General features: G+C 41.5%; 2 protein-coding genes across 3 annotated transcripts; one reads left to right on the forward strand and one right to left on the reverse strand.

The window, feature by feature from the left end:
• Positions 1-293: 293 nt before the first annotated feature.
• Positions 294-2,774, reverse strand: LOC115675023 (uncharacterized). The gene is made up of 3 exons (XM_030597612.2): positions 2,353-2,774; positions 1,344-1,499; positions 294-658 (listed from the first exon to the last, which is right to left on the reverse strand). The coding sequence occupies exons 1-3, from the start codon at positions 2,656-2,658 to the stop codon at positions 530-532; spliced, it is 591 nt and encodes a 196-aa protein (XP_030453472.1). The 5' UTR covers positions 2,659-2,774; the 3' UTR covers positions 294-529.
• Positions 2,775-8,237: 5,463 nt separating this feature from the next.
• LOC115675066 (65-kDa microtubule-associated protein 1-like) lies at positions 8,238-13,555 on the forward strand. 2 transcript variants are annotated; one of them, XM_030597672.2, is made up of 10 exons: positions 8,238-8,405; positions 9,082-9,175; positions 9,284-9,487; positions 9,642-9,893; positions 10,016-10,231; positions 10,821-10,976; positions 11,082-11,393; positions 11,837-11,924; positions 12,780-12,928; positions 13,105-13,555. In XM_030597672.2, the coding sequence occupies exons 2-10, from the start codon at positions 9,104-9,106 to the stop codon at positions 13,399-13,401; spliced, it is 1,746 nt and encodes a 581-aa protein (XP_030453532.1). In that variant the 5' UTR covers positions 8,238-8,405; positions 9,082-9,103; the 3' UTR covers positions 13,402-13,555. The 2 variants fall into 2 exon arrangements, with proteins under 2 accessions (XP_030453532.1, XP_030453531.1); XM_030597671.2 differs by having other exon boundaries at positions 10,821-11,393.
• Positions 13,556-14,784: the final 1,229 nt, after the last annotated feature.

The following is a 14,784-nucleotide window of genomic DNA, read 5'->3' on the forward strand; positions in this document are numbered from 1 at the left end:
CATAATTTCCGTCATTTCTTGAGTACTTTCCTGATCTGGGTTCATCTTTTGTTTGAAATAGAAAATTCAAGTGTTTGGGCCAACGGACAGCATTAGTACTCGTTTTGCCACCAGCTTCCCCAGCACCAAAACGGCCATCATATACACAAGCATGTTCTCAATTCTGCCTACACAGTCCATCTCGATTAACTCTTCCGGTGAAGATCATCGGAGCATGGAACCAAAACTAATAGATCATTGATACCCACTCATGACATATATCACACTTCGATCGATCGATCGATCAAGAGAGATAGAGAGCGAGAGAGGAGCACATATTGCCCAGCAAAATATTTACAGGAGCAACTCGAGTATGCCTCGGTGGATTTATACATACTGACTATGCTACACCTACTAGATACAGATGCCCTAGATGTCAAACTCAAGCTATTATCTAGACAGGAAATCAGTTGCCAAATCTTACCCCATTACAACACAGCACAACAGCTTCTCACTTGCTGTTTTCCATCTCCCATCGAGTGGAAAAGCCTCATCCCATTGACCAGAATCCGCTCGTGGTTGTTTTCGGCATGGTTGTGCTCTTGTCTTCGACGTCATCATGACCATTCTCAGGTTCATCCAGAGACACACCCAAATCTAAACCGCCCTTGCTCGAATTCTGCAGAGAAGATCCATTGTTATTCATATTAACAACATCGCAATTTTAAGAATGTCACTATTTGGAGGCAAGAGCAAAGTTCTGCTAATCCTATCTTCTATGGTGGATGCTGGCAAGTAGTTCCTGGCTTCGTGATTAAGAAAGTATAGCTGGGTTTTCGACTCTAGATAAGGCACCAGCACTTTAAAGAAGTCTTGTTCTACATATAAAGCTAAAACTTCAACGCGCATGAGTTGGCAGGAAAAGAAAATGTGCTGTTTGTGTATTACTTTTACACTTTTCAAGTTACTGGTAGCCTTCTGATCCAAGTTCCCTTCTCACCCTTCATCCACTGGAAATAACTTCGCTTCATTTTTTTGGTAAAATGGGAAAAACACGGGTATGTATGTACGTAACTAGAATTGCTTAAATAATTTCAACTCCCAAAACTTATGCGACTGATCATCATTGGCACATGAGCCTACTTCCATGTGATTGAAATATGATTCGCTTGTCCCATCACTTTTTCTCCGTAAACAAGAGGATAACCTCTCAGCACTTCAATGTTTCGACATACTCAACATCCCCAGAGCAACACTCAAAATAACACAAATTCTCAACCCAACGCAATGAAAATTATGGCGACAGAGGGAACAGAAGGCCTACTAAAACAACAGTTTACTGTACATTCATTAATGGGAATCACCTTAATTTCTTTCTCCTCATCCTCAGAATGATCAATTTTCCCATATATATCGTCATTCTCGACCATAGGTCCACCAGTGCTTGGGTAGTTTTCACTTATTTTGCCTCCATCTGCTTTTCTTGCAGCTGTCTTAGTATGATCTTCAAGCACAGCAATCTATACAGGAAAGACAAATTAAGCAAACTACGGAAATAAAGATAGAAAAGATGCTGAATTGACATGCACGAGAAATCACCTTCATTAAAAACAGCGAACGTAAACATCTACATAATAAGCGATACCCAATATCATAATATTCTGAACCCAACTGACGTTTATAAGAAACCTCCAAGCCTATACAAACACCATAAGATCAAATACCCACAACGCGACTACTTCGAATCATAAACAAGAAGCCATTGAAACCTTTGAAGCAAAAGCAAACTTCCATTCCGCATATAAGACAGCGAGACCACACTTCCATACACAAATTTAAACCTGAAAATCATTGCTCTGAGTATCAACTAAAACAGGGTCAGAACAGAGCTCGTGTTCGATCGATTTAACACACCCAAGTTTTCACAAATCAAAGTCAAACTGCTTCCAAATTTTCTCCTGAAATTTACTAAAATTTAACAAAGCGACAACTGAAAGCAGGGCGAGTAGTACCAAGCTCGAAGCTTTCTACACAGTCCAAAATCATGGCTGCTAGGTAATTTGAAGTCGACAAAGCTTGTGCTCAGATAACGCACGACTTAAACTGTGGTTGCTACGAAGCCATGACTGAAAGCAGGAGTTGAGCTCACATGAAGCGCGACTTAAACCCTAGTTCTCAAGCAAGACAAACCCCACCAAGTCAACCATAACCCATCAAAAGGAAAAATCAAAACCTCGCTTCATCTTCCCGAAGAAAGGTTCAAATTTCCACAGTAAGAACACTTAAACCCCAGCTCCATACACACACGAACATGTACAAACGAAAGAGAGACGCGGAGAGAGCGAGAGAGAGAGAGAGAGAGGAAGAACGTACCGGAGTGTAGCGATACTTGCGCCTGGGGGTCTCCTCCGCCGAGCCCGAGCCGTCGTCGCCGTCGGGGGCGGCGGAGGCGCCGGAGGAGACGGGGGTCCAGCGGCAGAGGAAGAGGGTGGAGGAGGGGTGGTGGTGGTTGTTGGGCTGGAAGTGGTGGGGCTTGTGGTGGTGGGCGGGGGCGGCCGACGGCGGCGGCGACACGTGGACCCACCTCTTCTTCCACTTCCGGACGGGGCCGTTGAAGACGGTGGCCGTCGGGCCGTACCGGGAGGAGGCTCGGCTCAGTCTCGACCCGGCTCCTTCCATTCCCTTTTTTCCGTGCGCCCCCGGACGCTCGAAAACGATATAAAAGGAGAGAAAATTTCTGCCGTGCGTGCGGTGTTGCAGCAGCAGCGAAGGATCGGTTCTGATAAACAGTGAAAGAAGTTATGATGATAAAGTGTAGTTAGTTTATGACAGGCATTTAATCAGTTGCTTGATGCTGACAGTACTAACTAGCTTTTTCATCCACCTCGTACTATGAACACATCTCATTAACGAGTGTTTTCAAAACACTAACTAAAAAGCATTCGTATGCAATAGTGATATATTTCATGACGAGTATATTTCAATATCCAAAATATTTATCAGAGTGGGTTCTCACCCTCGAATTGGGAACCGGATTGAACGGGATCGATTCTTGACCAATGAAATCGAGAACTGACCCTGTCCATCGAGGAACTAGATTGGATTGAGCTAGTTGATTGCCACTTGCAAATTCATTTTTAGAGCTAACTGAAATACTTTATATATTTGCTCAACTCCCCAGATTAAAGTGAGTCTAAAAATGGCAAGAAAAGATGGGTTTTTCCTGAATATACGCAAATGTTCTAACAAGGAAAATCAAAAGAAGGATCTTTTCCAATACTAATGGGATATACAGGGAAAAGTAATAAAAAATTTCTAAACCTATTACATTGGTATCAATTCAATCTCAAACCTTTCAATTGAACCAATTTAGTTCTAAACCTTTTACATTTGTGCCAATTCAATCCACCCCACCAATTCAAGCCCGAAAATCTCTGATGTGGATATCAGAGGTCTTACGTGACACTGCCAACGCTAAAAATTTAAACCTTTAATCGAAGGGATGGTTTAATAATCAACAATCCAAAGTCTCTTTATGAAATGTAGCCCATTTGTTTAATTGAAAACTCCATGATGAAACAAAATATTTTCCATGGACATTTTTTTTTTTGGGTCTGAATCCATGGACATTATTTTCAAGAAAAATAATTAGTTTTCATATGTTCGGTGATTTAGGAAATATGATTTCTTTCTTATCAAAAGAGGAAGTCATTCTCCCCAATTTAAGCTTGTTCTTTTCGGTTTGTGGAAAACCTTTTCCGTAATTCGACAAGTTTTACACATCCAAACATCGAAAAAGTCAAAAAATAATTTCTCGAAAATAGATTTATTCGAACAAACCGACCCCTTGATGGCAACTCACAAAGGGAATGTAATGCTGTGGGGTTTTGACCCATGTGATTTGGGTTCAACACGTGTATGGACACACTGATTGGGCCCATATGCTCCAATAGATGGGCATGGAGGTTCTGGTTCGCCGTCAGCTTGGCCCTTCACTGTCTCATCTTATAAGGGAAGGAGAACAAATCGATCGGGCATAGACCTGTCAAATGGGTAGGTCGGGTCGGGTTTGGATCGGGTCATAAATTGTTCGATCCAAATTGACCCATTAACCCGTTCATTACCCATTTATGCGCAATGCAATTTTCTTGACCCATACCCGACCCGACCAACCCATACCCGATTAGACCCATAATTTTAAAACACTTTCATATTTAATTAAATATAACAAAATTCATATCCAAGCTGAAATGAGAGTGCGGAATGAGTGAGTGCAAGATTGAGTGAGGGCGAGAGAAATGCGTTGAGTTTAAATCAGTTGTAAACTCATTTATGACCCATTTGCGACCCATTTACGACCCATTTAACATCAATATAAAACTTCTACCCATTTATGACCCATTTACTAAATATAACTAACCCATTTTGACCCATTTATTAATATATGGGTTAAGAAATGGGTTTATGACCCATTTTGACAGGTCTAATCGGGCATGAGCGAGATTGTGTTCAACCATGCAATTAGGAGCTAATTTAGTATTGTCTATAGACTTGAAGTCTAATATTAAGAAATGACGAGGCATGCATTAGACCCACATGTAAGTACGAGTTTCCATGTTCTGCATCGTAGTTAGTTTCGTTAATCGCATCTTAATAGATTTCATTCGATATAGGATTGCTGGTCTGGTGTCCATGGGTCACATGCGTATTAATAAGATTTCCCTCCGCCGAGCCGGTAAATATGGATCCGCCGTAATACAATTCTAGTGCGATACGGTCAAGTTGTTTGATTGGCTCCTCACTTCGCTCGACTTATTTCCTCCTCTGTGACCGACTTAGGCATCGGAGGTTCCGAATCGAGTCACGTTCCGGGGACTTCTTCGCCTTGTGGTGTGCAGATTCGAGGCGTTCGAGGTCCATGATCGGCTGGATTCGCGCATCGACGACGCTGTCGGGTCGTTTTTGTGGGGATGTAATTGCGGGCCTTGTTCGTCCGACCCGAAGAAGCCCGACACGGTCGCAATTGCTGAGGTTCTTCAATGAACTGTCTGGAGTCTGGACTCCTTAGAAGCTGCAATAATGGGTACTGTTAGCAGTACATGGGCATTGTCCCTCCAAGGTGAAAAACGTTGGAACAGATAGACCGATGGTGAAACTTGGGTGTACTTTGCATCTACCTAAATTTAGCTGACGAATTGGAGACTCAATCAGAAGCTTGTTAGAAAGTTCAATCAAAAAATTTAAGCTGATAAATGAAGAAAAATCACATAAATATAAAGAGTATTTAAGATCCGATATCAAATGACGCGGGACAATGTTTCAACAGATCCCTTCAATTGCTGCCTTGGAATTGAGAGTTGCGCTCCACTAGCTCGTCACGGATCTTTATGATACATGCATGTATGGTCGGTCGTATTTAGGAATTACGATCAGAGAATACGCTCGGCGATTCAGGGAAACACAGAGTCAAGAGTTACCGAGTTCCATTCCGGAACGAAGACCTCACGGGACTGTCCTGTCACACATCTCGAGAGTCAGTCAAGCCAAGCGCTCGGCGTTCTCTGGTCTCCATTCCGAGCTTGACTCCAACCCAGGCATGGCCTACTCTTCGAAGGTAGGTTTCATTACGCAAGCACATCTGAATAAGCCATGGAAATATCTCACTTGACATAACTAGACATAACTAGATATAGTGCACAAAGTTTTCTCTAATGATTGCGTAGCAGCCTCATGGCACGTCTCAATAGCGCTTACGCGACAAAAAACATGTGACCCACCAACCAACCCAGTGTCTTAAGATCAACTATCTACATCATTCTCTTTCCTGGAAATTACGCATTTTCTTGAAAATAATCTTAAAAAAAATGAGGTGCAAAACGCAAGAATTGTAGCCAATCATATGCAGCGGGGCACGTGGGGCATAAGGTTTCCCTTCGATTTTTCAAAAAATTAGAAACTGCTCCGAAATTTTTTGAATCGAATCCACTTTGAATTTCAGGACATTTAGGTTGGTGTTGGAACGAATTAAAGAATGGGAGTGGAGGCCCATGTGTGTGGATCATGATAACACCTTAGCCAATGATCACGACCTTTTCATTTCGCAGTTAGCATCGTCATGGAAAGAAAAGAAATGCATGAGATCCCATTCCTCCTCGTTTGGCACGCCCCCGATGTCGACGTGCACGTGACCTCCTCCTCCCCGATCCGAAAGTACGTAATTGCCCCCCCGCTCCCTTTACCACTTCCCCTCCAATTTTTTCTGTATTTCTTTTTCCGACGAGAAAACGGCATAAATGATTTTTAAACTTCGATTCAACGTGAAATATGATTTTTGAACTTCTAATTTATTCAATATGGCTCACGAACTTTAGTTTATTGTGCAATATCATCTATAAACTTTCAATTTGTTTAATTTTGTTTTTGAACTTGAATTAATTGAAAAATAATATTGAACATTTTCATATAATTCAGAGACTAAATTGAACATGTAACAAAAGTCTAGGGATCACATTGAATAAATTAAAAGTTCAAGGGTTACATTACACATTGAGTTAAATTTTATAGATTATTTGTGTTGTTATCCCTTTTATATTCTTTAGCTAAGTTTGTCCCTTTTCAAGAAGAAGAATTAAGGAACGCAGATGTCATTAACATGTCTCTTTCTTGCATAGTCACAAAGTTGAGGGGGCTTCCTCTGCCCATCGAGATTCCTCTATCGCAACAGATGGTAATCACGTGCATTCTATTATAATTTCTTCTTCGCAAAGTATCGTAACATATAAATACTTAAAATTTTTAAGATCCACCGATGAGAATTGCTTATACTCGGTCTTTGATGATTGTCAAGTTTTCGAGGAATGATTACATAAGGAATTGCAAATGCTCCCCGAGTTTGAAATGGTATGCTGAAGAAATACCCCTCCGAACACATTTTGTTGCAAGGAAACGTCGAGTGGTTGGGAGAAGTTGCGGCGCCTCGCGACTTGCTATTCGGTATAAGTTTAGCAGATATAGACATATTATTTTTGTAAGATTTATATATCTCATCTCCTAACTATCGTATTGCACTTTTTTACCTTTCTCCCTTCTCTAATCGAATATTTTGCACCAATCAGTCTTCGATTGTATTCATTGTTTTTTGGGTTAAAAAGGCTAAACCATTAGTAGATACCCCGAATCAACTGGCTAACAGGCAATCGATTCTATTTTTACAGCTTCTTTAAGAGCTCGAGAACGGAGGTGACATATACCCAGTTTTAATCGAAGTGACAACGGTTAACTCGTGACTAATTTTCGCAATTCTCCATACGGCCCGTCATTCAAATGCCATCGCAACACTTCTTATTGCAGCACGAAGACCAAATTAGAAGATTAGGGAGTGCGCGTGCTATTCAAATGCTTGCCCCCATGCTGTAAAGCGCGCTTAAATTTCTTAAGTTGGATAGAAGACAATAGACATGGCACGATATTGATGCGCTCCCGCTACAGAATTGCTCTTAAATTATTAATTTAATGGAAAAACACGAATGCTTTTTCTTGGAAAAGGAAAAGAAAAAGGGAAAAAAAAATGGGAGAAGAAAAAGCGGAGAGGAGGAGCGGGGGACCAGGTCGGTCAAGTCAAACCATCGACGCTCCCGGTCAAAGCGGAGGGACAGACCGGTCAATTCTCTCCCTCCCCCCCACGCGCGGCGGTGTCGTGTCAATGTCCGTAATTAACCCGCGAGCCGCGGTCATAGTAATAAGATTACCTGTTCGTTTCTTGCTACATAGAACATTGGTTAAAAAGCCAAAAAAAAAAAATAAAAATTCCTAAACTATGCTGATTGCCGTTACATGTTTGCCTTAAACTTTTTTCTGCATCACTAAAAAACCCGAAATTTCTATTTATCTGACATATTTACTCTCCGCCAAAATTCTGTTAATGTAAATCGTAAAGAAAATGCCAATATGAAAGGCATACTGTAAACGGTGTTGACATGACTCATACGTGACTTAATTGAAATAAAAACGATGCCGTTTTTACTGAAAATTCATCTAACAATTTTACACGGGTACAAGCTTAGAGTAAAATAAGTCGAAACGATCATAATTTGAGATTTTTTTGTGGCGTTTTCCGATATATATATTTTGGCAAGACTCGTTATATTAAAGAGAAAAGAGTAGTTGTTGATAAAGCGACGAGAACATAGACCATCACATATATAAAAGGGCCCCACAACACACACTCTCTCTCCATCTCCCTAAGTCTCTTGCTCTCTGTCCTTTGTTTGCTTCCTTCGCTCTCTCTCCATCAACAGTGACTCTCTCTCTCTCTCTCTCTCTCTAGAGCCTCTCTCGCAGTAGTGTGACGCCGTGAGCAGCAGAAGAAGCGCTTCAGATCTGAAGCCACGAAGCTCGCAGGTTTCGCAGCTCCGAGGACGATCTGGGTAAGGCATTCCCCTCCGCTTCGCGGAACCCCTCTCTGTTTTGGCTCGCGTGCTGCAAATGCAGCTCGTCGTGCTCGTGACCGTGTCTGTTTTCGTGTTCCGTGCTGATTTTCAAACGACGGGCGAGATCCAAGTGACTGTGATGTCGTTTGCTTTTGCCTTGTCGGGTGAAATGTGGCGCTAGTGGTCTCGGATTGCTCGCTCTTTGCTAGCTGGTCGGAGTGAGGGTTTAGCTTAGTTACTGCTGGAGTGGAAGTCGGTGTTTGATATGGAGGGAGAGATTGATGTTCATGTTTTAGTTTGATCGTCGCGTGGGTTACAAGATAAATGTGAGCGAGTGAAGTGCGGCTGACATGGTCTGTGATTTGCTGGTAAAATTTGGAGGAGGAGGGGGAGGAGGAGAAGGAGATGGGTTTCAGTTGGATGTGGCTGGGAAATAAGAAAACGGAAAGCTATAATCTGATTTCTCCATACTTCTTATGGTTCTGCTATAAAAAAAAAAGGGAATGGAAAGGGAAAAGCAATCTTAATTCTTGCTTGAGTCGTGGTTGTTATGGTGCTCATATCATGCCTTTAGTGGAGATTGCGTGTGTCGTTCTGATGAATGTTTTTTCCCTGAAAAATGGAACCCGTATTTCTTTAAAGTTGAGATTTGTTAACCATCTATGTGGCGCAGCTAGATTGTGGGAGTAACGTGAATGGCGGTGGCGAGTGGTCGGGACCCTCTTCTCGGGGAAATTACTTGCGGTTCATTGTTGCAGAAGCTGCAGGTACTCTACTTTCGCAGATGCGCCTTGTTGGTTTCGATTCCTCATTGCCTATCGGGTACTTGTTCTTTGGTAAGAAGAAGCTCAGACTCACATGCTGAATTGCTTTAGGAAATATGGGACGAAGTTGGCGAAGGCGATGAGGAGCGGGATAAGTTGCTTCTTCAAATAGAGCAGGAATGTTTAGATGTGTACAAGAGAAATGTTGACCAGGCTGACAAGTCGAGGGCCCAACTTCTTCAGACTCTTTCAGATGCCAAGCTTGAACTCTCCAGTCTTCTATCAGCTCTTGGAGAGAAAAGCGTGGTCGGAATTGTGAGTAGCATGGCTGTATCCTTCTTAAGCTGGTTAAGAAAAGCAGTAACACTAAAAGCTCTAATATGCTGTTATTTCCTGTTGATTCACGCGATTATTTTGTGGTGTTACCTGCATTTTTGAAATCCCTTACGTTGTTTGGTTGGTATTGCAGCCTGATAAAGCTTCAGGAACAATCAAGGAACAACTTGCATCAATTGCACCAGCACTGGAGCAGCTTTGGAAACAGAAAGAGGAAAGACTTAAGGAATTCTCTGATGTGCAGTCTCAGATTCAGAGGATATGTGGTGAAATTGCTGGAAACTCGAGCGTCACTGAGCCAGCTCCTGAAGTTGATGAGGCTGATCTATCACTGAAGAAGCTGAATGAGTATCAAGCCCAACTCCAAGAACTTCAAAAGGAGAAGGTAAGAGCTCGGTTCCAGCGAGGTAGTTCATAGATATTCTTTAATATAGATATTGCTCAACCGTAGTTTCTCTTTCCCCTCGTCGCATCAAGTTGATGGGTTTTATCTGTTATATGATGCAGAGTGATAGGTTGCGCAAAGTAGTTGAATTTGTGAGCACTGTGCATGATCTATGTTCGGTCCTGGGGATCGATTTCTTCAGTTCAATTACAGAAGTTCACCCAAGCTTAAATGACTCCGCCAGTGCACAATCCAAAAGCATTAGCAACGAGACACTATCTAGGCTGGCTAAGACAGTATTAGCTCTTAAAGAAGATAAGAAGCAGAGGCTGCATAAGGTAACTATGTACCTTTCTTTCAATGCGGTATTTTTTAAACTTCTCTTCATGTTTGATTGTTGGACTATTGAGCATTGTCATTTGACAGTATGCAGCCAGTCGATTAGGAAAATTGAACTTTTGGTGATAAAATAAAAAAAAAGAAACTTCGCCTCAATATCACACTGTGGTGGAAAAATGTATGGCATATTATTTCTTCTCAAGGGAGGTTATTATTTTTGGGGTGAACTTCATTTATCGTCAGTTTACAGGTAGACTTCTGATACCCCTGATGGTCGTGGAAAAGCTGCAAGAGGAACTAGACATTTGTTAGTAAATCTCTATGGTTCTCCTCAATGTTAATGTGTAGTCATTGTCAATGAAAAGTCTATAGCATCTCTAACTCAAGTATTATTTCTCGATACATTCTATGCATCTAGGATGTGCCTACATCAATCTTCTATAGAATGAATGCATGCGTGTTGGATATTACTTAATAGTTTTGTAGCGTGCCTTGTCATTCCTTCTGTTGTTTTGACGAGATTCCATGTGTGCTGTCTTGTCCAATAAATTGAATTCAAAGTCTTAAATATGCCTATGCTCTGTGCAGCTTCAAGAATTAGCCACCCAGTTAATAGATCTATGGAATCTGATGGACACTTCCGAAGAAGAGCGTCAACTGTTTGACCATGTGACCTGCAACATCTCAGCTTCTGTTGATGAAGTAACTGCCCCTGGTGCTCTTGCTATGGATCTGATTGAGCAGGTATATGAAATTTCAATTTATTCCCATATACATATAATCTTCACTTTAGAGTATTTGATGGGTCTTAGCTCACTCACACTAAAATTACTCATTCCTGTGACTAAGGCCGAGGTGGAAGTCGAAAGGCTTGATCAGCTTAAAGCTAGCAGGATGCAGGAAATTGCATTTAAGAAACAAGCTGAGCTTGAAGAAATATTTGCTCGTGCACACGTGGAAGTAGATCCTGAGGCCGCTAGAGAAAAAATTATGGCGCTCATAGAGTCCGGGAAAGTTGAGCCTGCCGAATTAATAACAGACTTGGACAATCAAATTGTAAAAGCACGGGAAGAAGCTCTCAGCAGGAAAGAAATATTGGACAAGGTTGAGAAATGGATGTCAGCCTGTGAAGAGGAGAGTTGGCTCGAAGACTATAACCGGGTACTCTCTCTCTACCTATCCACGGCATGTGCATGCTTGAGTTTTCCAGTGATAAGACACCCTTCTAAAATCTCTAGTAGTTGCTCGGATAAGATCAATGGCCAAACTCATTGCATGAAAAGTCATTAATTTGTGTTGCTATAAACAAAAGCTATTCAACTGAATCATTTAGACTGTCATTGCATCTGATTGTCTAGCTTTCTAATGTTTCTCTTAGCTATTCAAAAAACTATAATGTCTGTGGGGTGCACCCCAGTATAGGAATTTATATTTCATTGAGAGCGAATCTCATTGTATCTAATCGGTGTCCTGGGTGGATTTTAATTGTCCTTCTGTCGTAAGTTATAACAAAGAGGAGAATATTGACTGAGAGTGGTTTCAGATATCTGCACCATGCTTTCGTTACATGATTCCTCCACTCACAAAATTGCCTTCGTGAGCAGGATGATAACAGGTACAATGCTAGCAGAGGTGCACACATAAATCTCAAGCGTGCTGAAAAAGCCCGGATCCTTGTCAACAAAATACCCGGTACTATTTATTTAAAGCAGCATGATGACTACTTTGGACAACAATCATGGGGATAGTAAGATTTTCTCTAAAGTGCACGTCTATATGTTAGAGAATGCATGTTAGATTTAAGTCTAGTCAAGATTTTCTTGCTGATTCTTAGATCTCTGCTTTTTCTCTTTTACCCAAATCAAGGAGGGTCTAGGATGTCCGGGATGGTGGGTCGTGCTCATCTGTGGGGGCAATTGACCCCACTGAAGTTCATGCATTCTTTAACTATATTCAGTTTTTCTCTAAGCAAAAAAGATATCACCTCAAAATTTTTTACGAGATGACCCATTTGACCCTGATTCCCGTAACAAAGAACTCCATTCTTTCTGATTTACTCCTACAAGAGAATACTACCAATGCAGTTATACTTATTTTATGTTTGATATATGATTACCTGTAATATTTTACACGCTTATAACATCTTTCTTGTTGTATGGCACAATTACATACAAATTATGTAGTCAAAACTTCATAAAATTTCCAACTCATTGAGAATACACTGTATAATTATTCCACTGAACCGATTGGCTGAATCCCCTGGCTCTGCCCCAATAAGGATGACGGCTGCTTCTCTTGTTCCTTGATCATTGTGAATTGAGTAGCGATGCTGTTGATTGCGACAAATTTCACTGAGGGGTTTCTAGATTTTGGCCTCATAAAAATGAAGTTAATATACTGATTCCTCTGTACTTAAATTTGACATTGTACACGACTGAAGTTTGTGGTGTCATAAGGGGAGATTTAAGAGTGATGCCTGTCAGACCCCATGAACAATAGAAACTTAAGACACTTCAACCAGATACTGAGATGATTGTCTATGTGCAGCTTTGGTTGATTCCTTGGTTGCAAAAACTAGAGCATGGGAGGAAGATCATGGCATGTCATTCACATATGACGGGGTTCCTCTCCTCGCCATGCTTGATGAATATACCATGCTGAGGCATGAAAGAGAGGAGGAGAAGCGGCGCTTGAGAGTAAGTTACACCTTAAATAAGATGGCTTGATCATGCATATACTTTTAGCTGATAAACCATTACACATGGCTTCAATATTAAATAAAAAACAAGCTCTGTATTTGCTCATCTGCTCTTGTTTGCTAGGTTTGGTTCCATTTTGAATCTTCTTGACTCTATAATCTGTACATTAATAGGACCAGAAAAAGTTCCATGAGCAGCAGAGCACAGAACAAGAGGCAATGTTTGGTTCAAGACCAAGCCCCGCAAGACCAGTTGGGACGAAGAAGGTTGTAGGCCCTCGTGCAAATGGAGGTGCCAATGGAACTCCTACCAGACGATTATCTCTGAATCCGCAAAATGGTAGCAGGTCGAATTCTAAGGATGCAAAAAGGGATGCTAGGCTATCTGCCCCGGCTAACTATGTTGCCATGACGAAGGAAGATGCTGCTTCACATGTTTCTGGCACTGAACCATTTCCACCATCTCCCTAGCCATAGAGATTCGTAGATTGTTCACCAATCGTTGTGCTAAATTTCTTTAGCTAGGATGTGATATGTGTAATATTAGCGAGTGACTTCAAGAGAGGACTCTGTTATAGAGCTGCGAATGGTATAATGACATCTTAAATTTTTTCATTTGTGGTCACATTTTGCAGGATACAATATTCTAGTCATGACAGTTCACCAGTCCCTGTTTCAGTTGGCACCGCCAACAAATTGGGCTGCTGTGAGCCTCTCCATGCATTTAAACGTCAATATGTGGTTGCGGGTACTAGTAGGATTTTGCTTATGCCTGAGCTTATGTTTTGTCCCCGACTCTCTTAGGAGCGCGTGTTTGAACTATTATCGATGTTTTGTCATCTTATTTTACTGATGCACAGAATATCCAACAATGTAACAAATATGTCCAGAATGGAAGTTGGCAATTTCTTTTCAGCTCGAACTCAGCATTCTATCAGTTCTTCCTGTTGAGCTCAGCTTTCGAGCTGTCATTCAAATTTTTCGACAGTTTGGCGTGTGTTGGTGGTGTTAGCAAGAGCATCCCATGATATAGGTCTCCCTTCTGAATGAGTGGTAGTACGTGTCATATCGAATGGGCCAAAATTGCAGCTACGCTACTCGACAGTAGACAACTGAGGCCTCATCTGCATCTCGTGCTCATGAAGTAATCTCAAGGCACGATCCTTCGTCTTCAATGTTACCGAAATGGGTCTATCTATGGAATAACTTTGTGTGCTCAGCCTACCTTTGAGTTTGTCACCAGAGATTGCGATGCAGGTCTTCTCCGGCATAGAGGTGGATGAGCCCAAGTGTCTTTTGTCTTCTTCCCCACAACTCCATGTATCTTTCGATGAGTTATCCCGAAGTGCTTACAATTCCAGTAGCTGACAAACTCCATAAACGATCAAAGGATCGATAATTACGAATGAATTCAAAGATGAAACCAACCCAAGATGGAAATTATTAGTTTTACGTGATTCACTCAAAAACCATGTTTTCGCACCGATGAGAACTAGGCCAATACTCCTCAATCCTTCCTTCTTGATGAACCCGTCTTAAGCGTATTATATAGTGTAACCTATAGATGATAATCACTTGCTCACAAACTCACAGTATCACGTACAATTTGACGCATTGCTCTCCATTGTGTGATCAAGAGATGGGAATTGGGCAATGTTGCTTTGGGCAACCATCAAGCCCTGAGAGATTACGCAAGGCAAGTGATTATAATAAGGAAGAAAAACACGGGGGTTTAGCAACTTCTGTCATTAATTCGATGAAGGACAAGTGCTTATTGAGCACGAAAAGGAGCAGCAGGAACTTCCATCCACTCAAGAAGCAAAATGAGCAAGAAATCATTACAGATGATCCCAA

Source organism: Syzygium oleosum, unplaced genomic scaffold (genome assembly GCF_021117445.2).
Source record: "Syzygium oleosum isolate NSW1041296 unplaced genomic scaffold, Sole_v2.1 Sole_v2.13, whole genome shotgun sequence".
Lineage (NCBI taxonomy): Eukaryota > Viridiplantae > Streptophyta > Magnoliopsida > Myrtales > Myrtaceae > Syzygium > Syzygium oleosum.

Coding starts and splice junctions, on each gene's coding strand:
- LOC115675023 (XM_030597612.2), bottom strand. CDS start 2,658: ATGGAAGGAGCCGGGTCGAGACTGAGCCGAGCCTCCTCCCGGTACGGC. Junction 1,500..2,352: donor GCAAGTATCGCTACACTCCG/GTACGTTCTTCC, acceptor TTTCCTGTATAG/ATTGCTGTGCTTGAAGATCA. Junction 659..1,343: donor ATGAGGAGAAAGAAATTAAG/GTGATTCCCATT, acceptor TCTTCTCTGCAG/AATTCGAGCAAGGGCGGTTT.
- LOC115675066 (XM_030597671.2), top strand. CDS start 9,104: ATGGCGGTGGCGAGTGGTCGGGACCCTCTTCTCGGGGAAATTACTTGC. Junction 9,176..9,283: donor CATTGTTGCAGAAGCTGCAG/GTACTCTACTTT, acceptor GAATTGCTTTAG/GAAATATGGGACGAAGTTGG. Junction 9,488..9,641: donor AGAAAAGCGTGGTCGGAATT/GTGAGTAGCATG, acceptor TTGGTATTGCAG/CCTGATAAAGCTTCAGGAAC.